At 51.2% G+C, this 19,103-nt stretch overlaps 8 protein-coding genes across 8 annotated transcripts; 4 read left to right on the forward strand and 4 right to left on the reverse strand.

Moving 5' to 3' along the window:
* Positions 1-1,136: 1,136 nt before the first annotated feature.
* A1O9_10618 (alpha-glucosidase) lies at positions 1,137-3,716 on the reverse strand (the record flags this gene model as incomplete). The annotated part of the gene is made up of 1 exon (XM_013400306.1): positions 1,137-3,716. The coding sequence occupies one exon, from the start codon at positions 3,714-3,716 to the stop codon at positions 1,137-1,139; it is 2,580 nt and encodes an 859-aa protein (XP_013255760.1).
* A 737-nt stretch (positions 3,717-4,453) lies between these two features.
* On the forward strand, positions 4,454-6,399 carry A1O9_10619 (uncharacterized protein; the record flags this gene model as incomplete). Its single annotated transcript, XM_013400307.1, has 7 exons — positions 4,454-4,899; positions 4,996-5,114; positions 5,165-5,748; positions 5,800-5,933; position 5,964; positions 6,028-6,092; positions 6,144-6,399. The coding sequence occupies 7 exons, from the start codon at positions 4,454-4,456 to the stop codon at positions 6,397-6,399; spliced, it is 1,605 nt and encodes a 534-aa protein (XP_013255761.1).
* Positions 6,400-7,618: 1,219 nt separating this feature from the next.
* A1O9_10620 (uncharacterized protein) lies at positions 7,619-9,268 on the forward strand (the record flags this gene model as incomplete). Its single annotated transcript, XM_013400308.1, has 1 exon — positions 7,619-9,268. The coding sequence occupies one exon, from the start codon at positions 7,619-7,621 to the stop codon at positions 9,266-9,268; it is 1,650 nt and encodes a 549-aa protein (XP_013255762.1).
* Positions 9,269-9,412: 144 nt separating this feature from the next.
* On the reverse strand, positions 9,413-10,830 carry A1O9_10621 (uncharacterized protein; the record flags this gene model as incomplete). The annotated part of the gene is made up of 2 exons (XM_013400309.1): positions 9,413-9,549; positions 9,594-10,830. 2 exons carry the CDS (start codon positions 10,828-10,830, stop codon positions 9,413-9,415), a joined length of 1,374 nt encoding a protein of 457 aa, XP_013255763.1.
* Positions 10,831-11,469: 639 nt separating this feature from the next.
* A1O9_10622 (uncharacterized protein) lies at positions 11,470-12,435 on the forward strand (the record flags this gene model as incomplete). The annotated part of the gene is made up of 1 exon (XM_013400310.1): positions 11,470-12,435. One exon carries the CDS (start codon positions 11,470-11,472, stop codon positions 12,433-12,435), a length of 966 nt encoding a protein of 321 aa, XP_013255764.1.
* Positions 12,436-12,962: 527 nt separating this feature from the next.
* A1O9_10623 (uncharacterized protein) lies at positions 12,963-13,733 on the reverse strand (the record flags this gene model as incomplete). Its single annotated transcript, XM_013400311.1, has 1 exon — positions 12,963-13,733. The coding sequence occupies one exon, from the start codon at positions 13,731-13,733 to the stop codon at positions 12,963-12,965; it is 771 nt and encodes a 256-aa protein (XP_013255765.1).
* Positions 13,734-14,960: 1,227 nt separating this feature from the next.
* A1O9_10624 (cytochrome P450 oxidoreductase) lies at positions 14,961-16,198 on the forward strand (the record flags this gene model as incomplete). The annotated part of the gene is made up of 2 exons (XM_013400312.1): positions 14,961-16,069; positions 16,120-16,198. 2 exons carry the CDS (start codon positions 14,961-14,963, stop codon positions 16,196-16,198), a joined length of 1,188 nt encoding a protein of 395 aa, XP_013255766.1.
* Positions 16,199-16,734: 536 nt separating this feature from the next.
* Positions 16,735-18,754, reverse strand: A1O9_10625 (uncharacterized protein; the record flags this gene model as incomplete). The annotated part of the gene is made up of 6 exons (XM_013400313.1): positions 16,735-16,859; positions 16,913-17,003; positions 17,068-17,813; positions 17,872-18,013; positions 18,080-18,352; positions 18,413-18,754. 6 exons carry the CDS (start codon positions 18,752-18,754, stop codon positions 16,735-16,737), a joined length of 1,719 nt encoding a protein of 572 aa, XP_013255767.1.
* Between the last annotated feature and the right edge of the window lie 349 nt (positions 18,755-19,103).

Consider the following 19,103-nt stretch of genomic DNA (forward strand, 5'->3'; position numbering starts at 1 on the left):
GTATGAGTATAACACTCCAGTATGAGTATAACACTCCAGTATGAGTATAACACTCCAGTATGACTTATCACGTATTATGAAAGCACAGATCTACCGACGGTCCTAGGAGGTCCTTATGTATTTCAATACTCCTCGCAATGGCACGGATAGCAGGGCGCCGCGATCACATACAATGGCCAACAGTGTTGCTTTTCTACATGGCCTAAAGTGGCTCAAAACTTCCAAATTGTGGGACCTTGGAACGCGTTGGCCCACTGAGTCAGTGGAGACCGACAAAGGAGAGCCAGGCTTGAGCATAAAGGCTTTCAAGCCACAGGCGAGGACAAATACGGAATACGAGTATCATGGTCGGTGGCCGACTAGTTTTCCTTGGTGCTGGGTAGGGACTTAGGCGTCAACATTTCTGCAGTATTTGAAGACAAATTCTTTCTGTTCTTAAGCGCGGTGTGACACTGTCAAGATTGTTCGTACTGTGTGCGAATATGCAGTTCAGCAGATGAAAGTTTTGTGCCCAGTCCAGGCCCAGAAAGTTGGTCACTTTGATGGTGCTCAGCCTTGCTCTTCACAAATGATCCACTTTAACCACATCCCCAGCCAATGGAGAATATCAGTGGGGGACAGATACAGCCATTCACCACTGCAGCTGCTCGTAGGCCCCTGAGGTCAGAATTTAGCCGAAGTCACCTCGTGGAATGCGCCAGATGCGGTAAGCGGTATCATCAGTGGTCGACGCGCCAGTCTCCCATGGGAACTCCATTACTAATTGCACAGCCTCGCCATTCTCAGCTGCTCGATGTTCGGAATTCTTACAGGTCTGATCTACTTGGTCCCTGGACCGATGAACTAGCATCAACAGCAAGCCACGACACCTTTCAGGACGATAAACAGTGCAACTGTCTTTCTATACATGCGAGCGGCTGAGCGATCAGTTCGGGCTCGAATCGACCTGTAAACTGGACCCGTGATTGTCGTCAAGTTGAATAGAAGGCAGCTCCCAGGTTGTGGCCAGTACTATCACCCTTCCCAACTTGAAGCTTCTATTTGAGGCCTGCTCGGGTCGAGCTAGCTGCGCAAACTACCTAAGATCAATTCAGGTGATCGTAGGAAACAAGCCTCAGCGCCGAGATCGTTCAGTTTCATTGTTCATGCTTGCCGTTGCAGACTGCGCGACTTCTCAGATCTGGGACCACCATTTTGTACCGCACTCTCCCAGACTCCGAATCCACGAGCTGCACTGGCGATCCACTCGCCGATTCTATATAGCGTCTATCCTGATGTGGCAGAATAAAGACCACCTCCGTCCAAGGAGGGATGAAGGTATTGTCTGGATGCGGGAGCAGTGTCACAACGACTTTCTCCACCGTGGAACTGTACGATACAGTAAATGACGAGATGTTTGGGTTTGCAGATAATCCGTCGTCCTCATACCAAGTGGTCGAGAAGGTCTCGCCATGCGAACTTCCTTGAGGGGGGAAAATTTCGATTCCTCGGTAATCGTCCTCTTCAAGTGTCTTGCACTTCGGGCGGAGCTCGCCGGGCATTCTGGTCTGAATCGGTTTCCCGACAGGAACGGCGCCGCCAATCTTTGCTAGTATGGGGATACTGTCTCGCCAGGGGGATTGGATCGTCACCCATTGACCTGCCGCGAAATATTCATGCGGTGCATTTAGATTGATGTAGCCATAGTCGAATGATCCCTCTGCCGACTTTCGGGGGAGGTACAGCTTCGCCTTATCGACACCAGGCTCATACACCCCGCCAATGAGCAATGAATCACCAAACCAATATTGCTCCTCCCCTCTCTTCAAGGTTTTGGTCCACACTTCTGGATCGGATTCATAACCCCAGCCAATCCATCTTTGTGGCGGGCTCGCAGTTAAATGGCTTTCTAGTCCTAGCGAGTAAATGTATGGCATGATCTCGTACCTCCGCTTGATTGCGGCACGTATGTTTGGGATGATTTCAGGATACTGCCAGGGTTCGATAACCTCACCTGCCTGGTTATCCTGGGGGCTTGTTTTGAAACAATTGATCGCAAAGCGGATCTGATGACAACCAAGCTGAACCCAGCGAAGAAGCAGTTCGGGCGAAGGCTGAGGCCCCTCAAAGCCTCCAATGTCGTGCCCATAAAATTGCATCAGGCTGATGCCTGCATTGATCGATAACGCGTTCGAAGCCTTCATGCTTTCCCAGCTCGTCATATTGTCTCCGCTCCATGAACCGCACGCGAAACGCAGCGTACCCACGCCCGCGCTTCTTGTCAGAACAAAGGGCCGAACACCAGCCTCGGCACGGAGGAGCCCTTCATATGATGCCTTTGCCATCAATTCTGTCTGCATGGCTCTACCCCAGAGACCGACATTTCTGTCGGCTATTCCCTTCCTGCTTCCTGGAATCGCTTCCAAGGACAACTCCCAGTTATCATTCGGTAATGGATACTCGTTGTTGTCGTTCCACATCGCGTCGATCCCCTGTTCTTTGAGCTTCTCCACGCCTCGAGTCCACCACTCATAGGCCGCAGCCGAAGTAAAGTCAATGTGCCCACCAATTCCGCTCTCGCCACCACCTGCACTCCAGAGACGCATCTCAGCGTTTTTACTCGTTTGCGGATCTGTAAACAGCCCATTATTCTCCACTAGGTATTGATAATCGGGGTGTGACGACAGCAGAAAAGGCTTGATGTTGGTTAACAAACGGATGCCGCGGGAGTGGTATTTCGCAATCCACTCCTCGGGGTCTGGAAACCTGTGTTTGTTCCACGTGAAGACATTCCTAACTCGGGGCTCGTGTTCCGCAATAGAATATCCCGAACTCATCTGATGCCCCGAGCAGGGAATGCCGTGGTAGTCGAGTTTATCGGCAAAGTCCATCAATTGCTCGTGGGCTGGGGGTGCATCTCCCATCGTGTACTTGTATCCTCCTGAGAGATAGCCATAGGCCCAGCGCGGGGCGAGGAGAGGAAACCCGACCAGCTCTGCGTACGTGTGGACCACTTCTTTGAGCGTGCGCCCAACAAGAAGGTACTCCTCGAGGCCACCATAATCTTGTCGGTAAACTTTGAAATGCCCCCAAAGACCATCGATTTCGGATCCCACTGCCCAGGAGCCCCTGCTATGACTTGTCGAGAACATTCCCACACAGCCCCGAGGGGTGACTTTGATAAGTAAGGGCACATGTTTATATAGAGGATCGGTTGCGTATGCCTCATAGCCAAAGGAGTCTGTGGCTGAGATTTGGAATCCCCGTGCTGTCAGGTCCATTGGGGCTGATTTCTCTCCCAGACCGACATGCAATGCTTTCCTGTCGTGCTGGACATAGTGGCTGACTCCCCGGCCATCAATCACATAAGATCGATATTCCAGGTCAGCATAGAGCTTTTCGTCCGATCCCACGAAGCCCAATGAAACGACAGGTGCGTGTTTCCACTGCACGCTGGCTTCAACATCTTCAAGCTGTAGTTTATACGTTGACTCTGACCTCGTCGACGACAGCTTGGCAGAGTCGATGGTTGGTGTCGGCGGTGTTGCTGAGGGATATGGTGGGAGAGAGTGCGTTTTGGATGAGAATGTTGTTCGAAATACGTTTGGACGAATTGCCTCGAATGTGAAATCGAAAGAGATTCCTGATTCTTCAGATCTCAGCTGGATCTGGGCTGCGTTCTGGGCCTTCGAGGTGACCTCCTCGTAGCGCTTGAGTACTGTCTCCAGCTGTGGCATGTTAGGTTCTGCAGTATTCGAGGGCAGACTGATCCTAACCGCAGCAATTTATTTCCCTGCTTCTTAATAAGGCGCGAATTGCAAGACGGATGTTTTTATCCTTCTGACTAGACCTTATTTCGGCTTCCATCGGTGATCTCCTTGCTCTACGGACATGGTACATCAAAGCTGTGTAGCAATCCAAAGGCCGGCATGTGAGCCGCAGCGCTTCGAGACGGGAGCACCTTACTGGTCTGCTTTGAATTGGCCCCTTATCAAGCAATAGGTTTGTATGCTCATCGGCAATTGAATATCATAGTCGTATCCCCACACCACTGACGTATCCCTCAAAATGAATCGGATTTCGGTTGCCAAGTACGAGAAATGGTCGAGGGTTTCGCCAATCACTCACTGAGCTAATGCTCAATGGTAAAAAGCAGACTCGGAGATGAAGCCGAAATCCGATGATCCCTAACCACCCGCATCGACGCCCCGCATTTTCTTCTCCGCGGATGGGACGCTGGCTTGTCTTCATATCCTGGAGTATCGGAAAGGAGGATGTTGTGGTCTGAGGCTAGGGTAGCGAAACCCGTCTCGACAGTCAGGGCGCGATGGCACATCTCCCAAGGAAATATATATCACTATCCAGCTTTCACTCTGGCAAGCTGAGCATTGAGTGTTCCTCACCCAGCATTTCCTAGCTGCAAATTCTGGCTCCCAGCAACATCTCCGACCACCCAACACGCGGCATTGAGAAAATGGCCGACGCAGCATACAAGGATCCCATCGACCATGTTGAGTCCAAGGTTGACCATGCCGAAAGTAATGCAAGGAATGACAAAGCAAATCAACTCCTAAGTCAGATCGGAAGAACAATCGCTCTTACTCCCGAGAACAATGCTCGCGTGTTGAGAAAGATTGACTTGTACATTCTTCCCGTCGTACTAGGAACTTACTTCCTGCAAGCATTGGATAAAGCTACTCTGGCGTACGCTTCGGTCTTTGGGCTTGTCGAGGATACCGGTCTGGTTGGACATCAGTACTCATGGCTCGGGGCAGTGGTTTATCTTGCGCAACTGATCTCTCAGCCTCTCATCGCATACCTCCTTGTCAAAATGCCCTTGGGTAAATTCCTGGCGGCTATCGTTCTGGCATGGGGAGTTACGTTGTCATGCATGCCTGCAGCGACAAACTTTTCTGGCAAGTGCTATACATTTCCCCTTCACCAACCCAGAGTTCTTCAACCATGGGCCAAGAACGAAAATCACATACTAACCATCAATCCAGGGCTGTTAGCAAGCCGTTTCTTCTTAGGTTTGTTCGAAGCTGGAGTTGCCCCAGCTTTCATCAGTCTTACGCAAATGTGGTGGCGACGACGAGAGCAGCCGCTTCGCCTTGGAGCATGGTATGCAATGAACGGTAGGCTTCACAGAGATTGACCAGAAGAGTCCGTACTCATTACTTGCCAGGAATCACCAACATGCTGGGATCTCTATTGACGTATGGTCTTGGTCATATTGATTCTCCACATCTCAAATCCTACCAGATCATCTTCCTATTCTTCGGATTAATCACCGTGGCATACTCTATCCTGGTTTGGTTCTTCCTTCCCGACTCCCCAATGACAGCTCGTTTCCTCCAAGGGGATGATAAGCTGGTGGCCATCGAACGGCTTAGGGCTAACAACCAAGGCATTGAGAATGATGAGTGGAAATGGAAACATGTCAAAGAGGCGGCTCTCGATATTAAGACTTGGCTTTGGGCTGCCATGATGTTCGTGATTTCTGTGCCCAGTGGTGGCATCTCAACGTTCGGGCCATTGATTGTCAAGAACTTCGGCTTCAACCGCTTTCAAACCATCCTCCTTAACATTCCATTCGGTGCCGTTCAACTTGTCGCGACACTGTTGGGCGCGTATGTGGCCACTTTGCTAAAGTGGAAGTCTCCGGTTCTCGCGTTCCTCAGCCTTCCTCCGATTGCTGGTTGCGTTATGTTGCTGTACTTGCCTCGAGATGTCTCAGCGAAAGGGCCACTTCTTGCCGCGTACTACCTGGTGAGTAAGCTGACGATGTCAGTCGTGAGAGATGCTGAAATGAATGACCAGATTTCCGTATACCCCGGGATCACGCCGCTAATCTATTCCTGGTCCGCTGCGAACACCGCGGGCGAAACCAAGAAAAAGGCAAGCAGCAACCACGCGCATATGCAAGACTCGAACAATCTAATTTCCATACACAGGTAACTACAGGAGCACTATTCATAACCCAGTGTGCCGGGAATGTAAGCCAACCGGTATGTCAAACGATGAGCAGAAAACTAATGATATCTCTAGGTGCTTGGCCCAAATTTGTACACTACGGGTGAGGCACCATTATACCATCGAGGCTTGATGTCGAAGTAGGTTATCCTCCAATTGCGGTAAATGTTTGACTGACTTTGTCAACTCAGCTTGGCCTTGTTTGTGGTTCTTATTGGCTTGTATGCTCTTCAGGTTGTGTATCTTATGGTCCTCAACAAGAAGCACGGCTCTACCAGGGAACGAATGGGGAAGCGAGCAGTGATAATTGACCAGTCGATGAAACGAATCAAAGCAGCTTCTGCAACGCATGTGGACGAACGTGCAGAGTTGGACGATTCTGTCGGACAGAAAGCGTTCGATGACAAGACTGATTGGGAGAACGAAGACTTCATTTACGTGTACTAATTAGTGAGCAAGCTGGGTAGCGTTGGGTCGTCGTTATGCCTCGTTCGCAACCATACAGCGCAGCTATCATTGGATCTTCCTTGAAGGTATTTTAAGTTGAATTCAAATCATGCTCATATTATCCTGTAGTGGATCATGTGTGGAAGCGGTTGCGTGATCCCGGTGCACGTAAAATTGCGGAACCTCGCCTCTGGCCACGACATTTCTTTTTGGCTAGCCTATACTTGAATTTCGTCCTGTAAGCTTTCCGAGACGAATGCTCAATGGCCTCCCCCCAGAAGTGAGAGCCCCGAGACGAAAGGTTTGGGGGCATCTGTGGAGCTAGATGGGGAACTGCCGATGGCCTGGAAAGGACTTGAGTATGTAATTTATTAGGGGAGATTTAAAACCAGCCATGGCCCCTAACAAGCCTCGGCGCAGTATTGAACACGCCACCGACCTCGCCACGCCCTCTTCACAGGTTGTTTCCACTGATATCTTTCCAACTATGATCCTTCACTACTAAAAGAGCAATCCATGTATGTGGTGTCAAAAGGCCGGCGCGAAAATGGGAGACGCCGATTCTCGCCAACATACGACCGGTAAAAAGCGAATACCGGTAAGTCATCCATCCCATCGAGCCGGGCCTCTCCCAAGTTCAAGTGCGTCTGAAGAATTCTCTCAATTTTCGTCAGCCGGTCCACAGGTGATAATTGACAGTTTCACAGAAGGCCTGCGGTTCTTGCCGTTCATCCAAGGTAAAATGTGATGGACAGCGACCTTGCACGCGGTAAGTTGAATGCTTCACCCCCCTGCGGAGTCGTCTCGCCCCGGGCAGCTATTGTTGAGGACTAGTGAAGGAGTGAGCATGCTTCCCGCGAGCATAAGGAGGGATGAGGTATTTTATATTCGGCTCTTTCAAATGATACAATGCAGCTTCAATGGTTCATCCGTTTCAGGGTCAAGCGAATTTGCGTGACGGTGTCGGATGGGACTGCTTCACTCAAGGCCTGAGGCATCTCAATCTAAGGACAATCGCTGATATGCCACTAGTTGTCGCAATCACAATAAAGCGTGTGTATTCTTGGAGCGGCCCGTGGATCCAAGTGAGCAGAAGATAACTGCTATTGAAAGACAGCTAGAGCATTTGAAGGAGCGATTGGATTCACACGGTAATGGGAAATCCAATCTCTTGGAACCTGGGGCGAGATCACCCGACGCTGAACGACACCTTAGTCTCATGGAGCAGCCACGCTCCCATCTACTGCACGCACAGGCCTTCGGCTCTCCCGAGTCTGTGCCCTCCTTTCGATCGAGTTATGAATTGATGACAAGCAGTACTAGGAATTCAAAGTCACAGTTCGAGGTTGAGACGGGACCGGTGCCTAATTTTGTTGCAACCGGAGTCATAAGCCTCGATCAAGCGCGGTTGTTCTTCAATGCCTTCTTCCAGGGCTGCGACAGATATGTACCTATATTCGATCCTCCCCACGACACGTTTGAGTCAATCAGCAATCGGAGTTCGCTGCTCTTCAATGCAATTCTCACAGTGGGCTGTGGCGTGATGAGCGATGCCGACTCTCATTTATGCAACTTGCTTCAATTCCGCCTAAAGAAACTGCTGAATCTTGTCATCATCATCCCGGAGTATGCCTCATTAGAAACGGTGCAGGCTCTTCTAGTCACCGCTTGCTACGTATCCGAGCGGTCGCTCTTGCTAGCATTTGCTACCAGGATGGGGCTAGATCTCAATCTGCAGACTGCATACACCGAGCTTATGTCAGAGCTTGTGACTAGGGAGAGTCAAGTGCAGGATGTGGGAGTTTTTGCCTACAAGGAACGTGAGGCAGAGCTGATGAGGAAGTCAAGAGCATGGTTTGAGCTTCTTATACTCGAACAAATTCTGCATGTTGATGCTGGTAATCTCCGTGGATTTCGCTTCAAAGGGGATGCACGCCGATGCAGAGTCTTGCTTGACAAGCCTTTCTCAACAATCTTGGATCTCAGACTTTTGTCGCAAGTGGAACTCAACTCTTTACGCGCTCGTGTTCATGACTCGATCTCGAACGGGAAGTTCTTTGCTGACGACGAGATATTGGACATAGTACGTGATGCCCAGGTGGACCTTTCTATCTGGTATCAAGATTGGCATCAAATCATGACCAGATCTCAAACGGCAGAGACTCCAGTGCTTCTCCTCAACCTCGAGGTTCAACGACTATGGTCCGTTGCAATGGTTTTGTGCAATTCAGTCCGTGCAATGGGCAATGATAATATTGCATCCATGTCACCGGCACAACAGGATGTCCTTCTCATGGCCAAGGATGCCTTGAAAAAGCATTTACGTATTACTTTGGACCAGCCACAGTACTATCTCTCGAATTTTCGATTTGCCATGGATTTCGTGTGGGCAAAGTGTGCATTCTGTTTCCTCTTGCTGCTGAAGTTGACTCGACTTCTGCCCGAAGATGACGATGCGGCGAAGAGGAAACTCCTGCAAGATGGTTATGTGCTCCTGGGCGAGTTGAATAAAGTCGGAGGTGGATCAACGAGTGGCGGCAGAACCAACACCAGCAAGATGTACCTCCAGGTCCTTCAACTCAGCATTCAGAAATATGGCCGTGCTCTCCAAAATGACCAAAGCCAGGAGGAAAATGGAGTTGATATCTTCCAGGGACCACACTCACCTGTCAACTTTTTCTGGACGTCAGGCAACAATCTCGGCCAAAGAGAACTCGAATCTTTCGTCCCGGAACAATTTGTCTTCGAATGGGATTTTCCGTTGCTAACGCTTTTTTCGTCTCCCAACGTCAACGATGACATCTTTGGTGACCTTCTGACGGGTTCATTCGGCGGTAGCGACCCTTTGTTCTGTGGCATGATCGGCTAAGCATCGAAAGAAGAAGCTTCAGTGTCCATTAGCAGCTCAAGTGGCTTTTCGATAAATTTGTGCCATTTTGGTTCCAGTCGAGTCGCGATTTCTTGGATCATTCTTGTTGCGCGACCTTTAAAATACCACTGATCCTCGATATTCTTAAGCAACACCGAGTAATGTGCAAGAAGAATCAATGCCCCAGGATGAGAAGCGGCAAGCATGGCCATGAATTGGCTGCGCAACCTGATTGGCCATATGCGTAAGACATCCCATGCGGTCCAAGGCTGACCCATCGTCTTCGAGCATGAGATTGCAAGAGCCATATACGAGGCAGCTTCACGATATTCTATGCACTCATCGTCCGACCAAGCATCTGCAGACCATGGAGGAGGCACCAATTCCAGGAGATCCTCCAGATTCTTCGAAATGAGTGCGTCGATTGCGACCGGGAGATCAAACTGCTTTTCCCAAGCAGCTGCCAATGCTCCAACTGGGCCGATTTCCAGCACTTCCCACACTGAACAAAGCATTGCACAGCCAGTGCGAAGAAAATGTAGCCACAATGGTGTGATGTCGTCCCTCTGCTCTACAACCAACAATAAATTCTCATCACGACGTTCTGTAGCGAAGCAATACAGAACGAGCAGGTGGGTGAATGCGAGGATGGCGTGGCAGTTTGCCTTGTTCGCGTCGGCCACTGCAACACGGAAGGGTGCCATAGCGATATCCTGGAACTTGCTTGCTGCCAACAAGTAATTTCTCCGATCGACAGGGGGGTCCATCTCATCGCCCTGAGCGAGGTGAAGTGCTGCCAGGGCCAGCAGGGCGTTCATCAAGAAGTCATGGTGATATGCCATGTGAATGAGAGCGTCTCCCCACATAGCTTCTGTTTCGATATCTGTCGCTATTGTCCTGCTGGTGAAATTCCTATAGTGCTGGAGGAGTGATTCTTCAAATGGCGGTAGAACTAAACCTGCCGTGCAGCCCGTATGGCAGCCAAGCGCTGTATCAGAAAACGGGAGAGTAAGCTCTCGTAGTTGCATATCTGGATCGAGGCACGTTACCCGCAAATCTGCGCGGGCTGGTGTTTGACGCTGATTTCCATTTTCGGGTGGAAGTGCTGAGTCAGTTGACGGCTTTGTGAAATACCGCAGCAGATTACCCCTGAAGAAAGTCTGGAGGGGGGCATTCTTCCAATCTATTGCAGGAACTCCAGGACACCCATGCGCAGAACGCCAATGGCTTTGCATCCTTTTCTCGGCAACGCAGAGATAAAGGCAGTTGGGAGAGCCACACTGTAGGCCATCCAGGATTGGCAAAGCGGGAATTGGAAATTCTGCTGCCTCTGGAAAGATCACACTCTCAGGGTTGTCCCTGAGATCGAATTTTGCAGCAAAGTCCAAGAACGGCCGGCGCGCTGCCCTGCGGATGCCATGGATTTCCTTTAGGTGCCGGGGAATGGCGCCGGGCAAGACTGCAAAACGACAACTCGTGCAAACGATAACATGATATTGGGGCAGAGGGTGAAAGAGCTGGGCTGGAGTCAGCGAGATCCGCTCTCCACGACGGGGCTTCATATTGCGCATGAGTTGTCTCAAGGAACCAACGATGCTGTCAGCTGGTCAAGGGCGAGAGAGACTGACACCCACTGAGCCCCGGCAACTCGGATGACATGATCGACCGCCCGGCGACCTCAGCAAGGAGTCAAAGACGCAGGACTCAAGCGGGATTGTTTGCGGCGCCCCGCCAAGTCCAAACCGACAGCGCCCTTCTCCAATCATCCCGCCAGCCTCGTCAATTGTAGCTGTGCCACCCTAAAAATCGACGGTGCCGTTCTCCAATCATGGAAGACAGTCAAGATAGGCGAAGCCCTCCGCCCTCCACCGCGTTTTATTTGCTCCATCGCATATCGAAGTGTCCATCAGCGTCGGTTCATTACATCACAAGTATGGATTCAATTTCAGGGAGCACTTCGTCCCGTAAGGTGCATTATCGCCGGCAAGCCAGTTCCAACGTTGCGCTTGTGATGCCTGATACAATCTTGTCTGCTCTCATTGCCCAGCATTTAATCACGGATTTAATGCTACCACCATGAGGATTACCGTCGGGATCCCGGTCTTTACCATATGGCGCGGTGAGATGTTGAAGGTATAAATCTAAGCTTATCTACCTCCTTGCTGAGCACTCCACTTGCCATATCTACGACTTCCAGCAAAATGTCGACATTCAAGCAAACTATCCTCATCACTGGTGGGACCTCTGGTCTCGGATACGAGGCTGCTACCGCCCTCGCTCGGCATTACAAAGAGGCAAAGGTGGTCATCGCGTCTAGGCGGGACCCCGACTCAGCAGCAATCAGTATCAACCAGATCAATGGCCAGAACAATGTCCAATTTCTTCCTCTCGACCTCGGGAGCCACGATAACATCCGAACATTCGTGAAAGCGTGGAACGATCAAAAATTCCCCCCAATCTCGGCCCTTGTTCTCAACGCTGGCCTTCAATTTCCCGATAAGATTCACTACACCAGCGATGGCATCGAAGCCACCTTTGGTGTAAACCATGTTGGTCACGCGCTCTTATTTCATCTGCTCCAGCCGAATCTCGCCAACGAAGCTCGCATCATAGTCGTTGCGAGCGGCACGCATGACCCTGCCCAAAAGAGCGGATTGCCTGATGCAGTCTATACGAGCGGTGAGGAATTAGCACACCCAGCAGGTGATGCTCTCAAGAACGAAGGGCGTCAACGTTATGCGACAAGCAAACTATGTAACATCTTGTGGACGTATGCTCTTCATCGGCGGGTTAGCCAACTCGCAACAAAAAGCTGGACCGTCGTTGCGTTTGATCCAGGTCTTATGCCCGGTACAGGTCTGGCGCGAGAAGCTGGGCCAGTCCTCAGATTCATTTGGCATCACATCTTTCCAGCGCTCATCCCTCTGTTGCGGCGCATGTTCCACCACAATGTCCACACCCCGAAACAGTCCGGTGCCAACCTCGCTTTCGTCGTCACCGATACCCATGCCCGAGCAAAGAGTGGGGTTTACTATGAGGTACGAAAGGAGATACCTTCTAGTATCGACAGTTACGAGGAATCGAAGCAGGAAGAACTGTGGGCCTGGACGGTTAAAACGTTGGCTACGAATGAGCAAGAGCGCAAGGATTTCGAGGTTGTATTCTGATAGCATCGGATGCCGAGATGCTTTTGCGATTCCCAACACATGAGATGGCAACCACAAAGTACAAACTGGGGAACTTGAAGAGCAGGCAGTACCGGGCATGCATGTGGTTGGATTCAGCAACGGGGAAGACTTACCTTATAAGGTGGCTGGCGGCGTGTTGTTGAGCATTACACATAATCCTTCTCATAAAGTGACTTCGTATCTCCAACCCAACCTCTCTCATGCGTGGCAGATCTTAGGTTTCCCATTACCCATGAGGTCGGTCGTCACGGGGCGGTGAGATCTCAGCATCCGGCGAGAGAGTTGCGAAAGATCTGAAATCCGCTTCAATGACCCAGATATACATGAAAGCATACATGATTCATCCCTGATATCACGAATCGCAATGAAGTCTATGGTCCAATCGGGTTCCACAGCATCAGTTTTTCAGGGGCCGCGACGTTGGACAGAAATTCACAACTACCAGTTCCAGCCGTCTCATCTAGACATACCGACCATTGGAGTGGTAACATACCAGGCACTCGTTCTCAAGCTTCAGGATCTACCCAATCTGGGTCCGTCTCCCTCTGTCGCATCCACAAGCGTCGGACCTCTTCAACCTGTGCTTCATCTTCGATTTCCTGACCATGCTTCTCTCTTCTGACTTTAAGACGCAGCCTGCCCTGGCTCCCCCGTCCATTGAAATCCAGCGTCCACTCCAGCGGCAACTTGCCTTTGACACCTCCATCCATTGTGTCTTCGGCTTCTGCGCTTACCCAGCTATAGCCCGCCTTCAGGATCAGATTGGCATATATCGTGAAATAGCCCCAGCCTAGCCGCCGCACCTCGTATGGTGGCCACTGGACGATCACCCGCGGATTACGGAATGTCGGATGCTGCATCCGGTCAGCGAACTGGTGAAACCAAGCAACAGTGCAACGGACCAAGAATATCTGAACCTCTTCAAGGAGATCACTCCTTGAAGGTCGAACGAAGAACTTCCATTGGTGCTTGTTGTTGGAATCATCTTCGGTCCTGACCAGAGAATGCTCGTTGCCAATGTAAACCGTCAATGTGTCCACCCTGGGGGCGGAGTCATCGTTAACTATAGTTCGGTGCTCAGTCTGTCGCTCCTGATAAGTGGTAGGATACTGTTCCTGCAGTTTGGACTGCCTCGCACGATCAAAGTTGGCTGTCGTCGGCGTCCGACACATTGGGCATCTGGTCTCGATCTCGTTTGGCAGAAGGAGAACAGCACGGTCGTCTAATCCCACCGTTGTCATCTGGGTGGTGATTGACACATCGGCCCAGTGAGCCATGCATGATTCACAGAGTGTGTGGTTGCATCGCGTTCGGACAGGCCTGTAAAGCAAAAGTTGGCAGATAGGGCAGATATCATCGTCGTCAATGTCAATATCTGCTTGATTGCCTGGGGCAGTGGGCCGACCCTCTTCTGATTTTAGGGCGGATGCTTTGCGCTTCATTGGAAGTCTGATCAATCGAAACTCTTTCCGAAGGCCAAGAAGTACTCGTCAAAGACGAAGACTCAACTCGGTAGAAGAGGCGAAATTTGAAGCCATCTTGAAGAATAAGCATCAGACTAGTTAGTATCCTTGTACCAGGCAGCACTATTAGGCAGCAGCCGCCCGCTACGCATACAATATCCTTCAGGCTGTGGCTATCCTGGCCTCACCCATGCAGGCTGCCCATTTCTTGCATATTGCCCCTCAGAAGAATCCACAGTACGAGGTACGGAGCACGGAGTCCTTGGACCCTGAACAATATATATTGTATTTCACTAACTCCTCAACAAGCCTAGACCGAGCACAATAAAAATACTGAGAGGCGTATGTGGACTGTCTCAACGGCAAGACTACATTTCAAAGAGGAAGAGAGATGTCATCGTTGGAAATGCATCTTCTTTCAATCAAACCAAGTGGCTGGAAATGGGCGAAACCAGAGATCTCTGTCAATTCTGGGAAGTGGGTTCGAGGCGAGGTTTGGGGACGAGGAGCCTGACCTCATCGACAATCCTGGCCACGTGACCATGCATCACGTGAAAAGTGCTGATCTAATCTAATCTTACTGCACTTCACCCGTGGTCTTGGCACCTATGCCGGATGCCAGCGGGTAGCCTACTCGTACAATACCTGCGGATGCGGATGCGGATACTCGTCGAGTCATCGGTAATCCATTCTGTGATCAGAGCATGGGAAATTTGATCCCCGAAAATCCCACGATTGGACTCTCTGGAAGATCTCCCTACAGTTTGACACGCCACACTCCCCTGTCTCGCCGCGAAACCCTACGACCGAGTTGCATGATACATGGTTGCAAGTTGAGATTCCAGGAGAAGACCTTTTTTGCAGCCCATGATTACTCCATTTATTTGCCTCATGCCAGCCTTCCCCTGATCATCTTCTTTTGATTCCGACCTTTATTCATTTACGCTCACGCACTCCTTTCTCCCTGTTCCCCCCCTTCCCGAGACTTCGCTCGATCGGCCACCCGACCCATACTCTCTTTTCCCCGGGCCGTCAACGAAGATGCCTAGCCGCACACTCCCAACGATCCCTCGCGCGGAGGTGGAAGCACATAATAATCAAAAGTCATGCTATGTCACAATTGGTGAGCGGGTATTCGATATCACCGACTTTCTCGAGGACCATCCTGGCGGCCCAGAGTTGATCTTGGAGTACGCGGGCAAAGATGTCAAAGCCATTATGGAAGATGAAGTCTCGCATTTCCACAGTGAAGCCGCGTATGAAATCCTGGACGAAAGCCTGGTTGGCTTCGTTGCGACAGACGCTGTATTGAAAGTCGCCGTTCAGTCGTCTCATCCCGATGAAGTGGTTCCCTTGCCTGCCACCGCCAATGGAAACAGCTTGCTGAAGGATCAGGGCATTCGCACAGAGGAGCTCCCTTCTCGCCCTCTGTTCGCGTCGACGGGCATGTCCACTGCGGAAGATTTGTCGAAAGAGACGGACCCGACCACGGACTGGAAGACACACAAGTTCCTCGACCTCAACCGACCGCTGTTCCCGCAGATGTTGTTCAGCAAGTTTTCCAAAGAGTTCTACCTCGAGCAGGTCCACAGACCCCGACATTATCGCGGCGGCGACTCGGCGCCTCTATTCGGAAACTTCATGGAACCCTTGAGTATGACGCCGTGGTACGTGATCCCACTGCTATGGCTGCCCCCAGTCACATACGGATCCGTGCTAGGGTTTATGAACCTGGCTTCGCCGTTCGTCGCCGCCTCATACTGGCTGCTCGGCCTGTTTCTGTGGACTCTAGTCGAGTATTTGCTCCACCGCTTTCTGTTCCACCTCGACTATTATCTGCCCGATCACCCGGTCTTCTTGACGTTGCACTTCCTGCTCCACGGCATTCATCATTACCTCCCGATGGACAAATACAGACTTGTGATGCCCCCCGCATTGTTCCTGATCCTCGCCACCCCCTTTTACAAACTGGCCCATACGGTCTTTTGGTATGACTGGTACGTAGCTGTGACGGTGTTTTCCGGCGGCATTTTCGGATACATCTGCTACGACTGTACCCATTACTGGCTGCACCACCGCTCACTCCCTGGTTATGTCCGCGAGCTGAAGAAATATCACTTGGCTCACCACTATCAGAACTTCGAACTTGGGTAAGCACGCGTCTCAAATCACATTACATAACTTGCTGACCTTGCAATAGCTTTGGGGTGACCTCCAAATTCTGGGATTACGTTTGGGGCACACAACTCGAATATGTCAAGCCCGTCAAGTCGTCATAGTCAGGAAACCATCTGCTTGTGAAACAGTATGCGGGCTGATCCGCCGCCGCCCGAAGCCCCTTGTACAGTAGGGTTTCCATGTCGCCTCCCTTATACTCGTCAAATTGACACAATACTGCCTTTCCTTTGCCAACATTGTGCATGCGTCTCAGGTTGAACCTGCTGCCTGTTCTGATTTGGAGCGCTGTATCGTCGCAGCCTCGGCAAGAGCTGCATTGAGCCATGTCACACATTGATGAATGGTTGGGTGGGTGGATATGGCGTCCAGGTATTGAGGTGCAGTCTAATGCTGGAACTCTGTAACCTTATTCGGTGATTACCACCACTAATATTAATATCATGATTCACGATTCTTTATCTAGCTGATCCTGTGTCCTGGGAGCGTGTGAGACTCGTAGATCTGTCCCTCAAGCCCCGATTGTACAGGTCATGAGCGTCTTGGCTTTTTTTATCGACAGAACCATCGCTAAGCTCGCGACGAACAAAGCCGCCTGTGCTGCATGGATATGCTGATCTACATGATCAAAGCCAGTGAATTACCCCGAATGACTTCTCAAGCACTGGTCAATTATTCGACTACGCTCCAAACACTCCTCGTCTCTGAAGCGGCTGGTGAAGATCTGGATCGAGCACGGGGCGGCATCAAGCAGATCGGGTAGGTCTGCGAGATCATCAGCATGGCAGGCAGATAATATCATACCCTCATGTACTCACATTCTGGCCCTCCCTCTCCCTCTTTCCTCCTCACGGCTATTGGGTCGAGTTCCTTTGAGGCCCTCGAGAACGGAATAACGCAAGCAGGATACTATTCATATTGTTAACAGAAACCAGATGGGCCTGAGATTTGGTTTAGGGTGGAAGGCACTCACATCGAGGACATTCACAAAGACAGTGTAGACCGGCCAGCCGAACGTGTCATGCGGTACGGCAGTGCTCCTGGCAACCGGTCCGATGACAACATCGAGATTTTTCTCCGTCCAAATAGTCTTCATCCAGGACTCCTGCAGCTCGTCTCTCTTGAGATTGACTGCTGCGTAGCGGTGAAAAGGTTCTAGGCCGGCCTGATCGTGCAGAAATTGGAAATCGCCAAACGTCGCAGGAGGCTCTCTGGTGCTGACTGAGGGGACGAATGGCTCGCCGCTGTTCGTGATATGTCGGATGACTGTCCTCCCAGGGTCAAGTCCAAGTAGCTCCCAAGCAACCTCTGAGGCTGCATTGATCCGGGCCTCGTTCGTGTCAATCTGCACCAGCTTGTGGCCAGCTTCTTGAAGGATCCTGGTGGCTTCTTGCAAAGCTCTCCTCACAGGAGGATGTAGAGGATACAGCGGCTCTTCTGGGAAGACGCCGATCCGCAACTTGGTGTCAGGCTGAGAGTTGCTGAGCCTGCGCCACGGAATGTCGAGAGCCGAGACGTCCTTCCGCGCAGGGACTGCGTCAATGACGACTCTAGTCAGAAGCTCTAAGGCTTTCAAGTCGTTCGCTAGTGGGCCTGAGGCCGATAGCATGGCCCGCAGGCCGGGCAGTCCGCCTGACGCCTGGCCACCATGTGGAAGGCGGGAGGCTGTTGGCTTGAAACCATATGTGCCACAGCAAGCAGCGGGGATTCGAATCGAACCTGCGAACGACATCAGCCAGACATAGAGGTGAATGAATAGCCGACTATTGTCTCCTACCTGCGAGATCGGTACCGATGCCCAGAGGCGAACCGCGGAAAGCAACCAGAGCGCCTTCGCCACCAGTCGAACCGCCAGCGTTCAGCATGGTGTTGTGTGGATTTAGTGTTCGCCCGAAGATATTGTTGTGGGAGTCGCCGGTCTGCGACGATCACGTCAGTTCAGTCGGAGCTGATGTTAATCCCACGCCATTTGTCTGGGGCCCTACCGCGACTGTCTGGGGGAGGTTCGTTTTGACATAGAGCACAGCGCCGAGCTCCAGGAGTATCTCGACGAGGTGAGAATTCTTTTCTGCCTTCTTCCCTAAAAAAGATACGTATCCAATGCTTGTCTCGTGGCCTTTGACATTGAAGGTGTCCTTGAGACTGATTGGCAGTCCGTGCAGTGGGCCCAGAGGCTGCTTTGCATCGGCGCGAATGGTATCCAGAGCTTTTGCACGCTCTATGGCCTCGACGAAAAAGATTTCCGTCAGGCAGGAAAACTAGGAGGGTTAGATCATCGTTCCCACCAAAAGCCACTTGCTAGAAACGGGGACTCATACTAGCTGTTGAGCTATCGCGGCTCTTTTGCAGAAAGCAGTTGTCACCTCGAGAGAACTAAACGCGCCAGAGGCTAACCTTTCCAACAGCTCGAGCACAGAGTAGTTCTCGGTGATTTCGAGCTCCCGGGCGGAGAGGATGCCCGATTTGCGCGGTATGTCCAGGTCCACGATTCGGTTTGCATGGCTCTCGAGTGGGAAAGACAGCTTGGACAAGATTTCGGATGAGAGTCGCCAGTCGTTGGGAATAGCATTCTGGCCACGCTCCGTCTTGCGTGCGACAATATCTTCCCAACTGTAGAGGTTGCCGTCGCCTGTGGCGTCGATTGAAGGTTGCGGTGCCATTCTATCAAGTTTTGGAGACTTGGAGCGATCGTTGGGACAGGTTACAGTCCGTCCAGAAAGCGAGGCGCGAAACTAGGTCGTGGGGACAATTTGAGGTTGGAGTTACCATCACTCACCTTTACGAAGCCTCTCTTGATGGCCATGGCATCTTCGGCAGTCATCAAACCGCCTCCGCACTGGTTCACGGAGGTGCACATGTGAGCCTTGCCAACAGAAATGCATGTGGGGAAAGAAATGCCAGGAATCTAAAGAAATTCCTGTTGGTTAGTTACTTTGGTTAGACCAACGTCATGGATAAGGGGAAATGAGTACGAGATACTCGGCAATTCGGCAGGGAATGAGACCTGAT

This window comes from Exophiala aquamarina, assembly GCF_000709125.1.
Source record: "Exophiala aquamarina CBS 119918 chromosome Unknown aczIA-supercont1.14, whole genome shotgun sequence".
Taxonomy (NCBI): Eukaryota; Fungi; Ascomycota; class Eurotiomycetes; order Chaetothyriales; family Herpotrichiellaceae; genus Exophiala; species Exophiala aquamarina.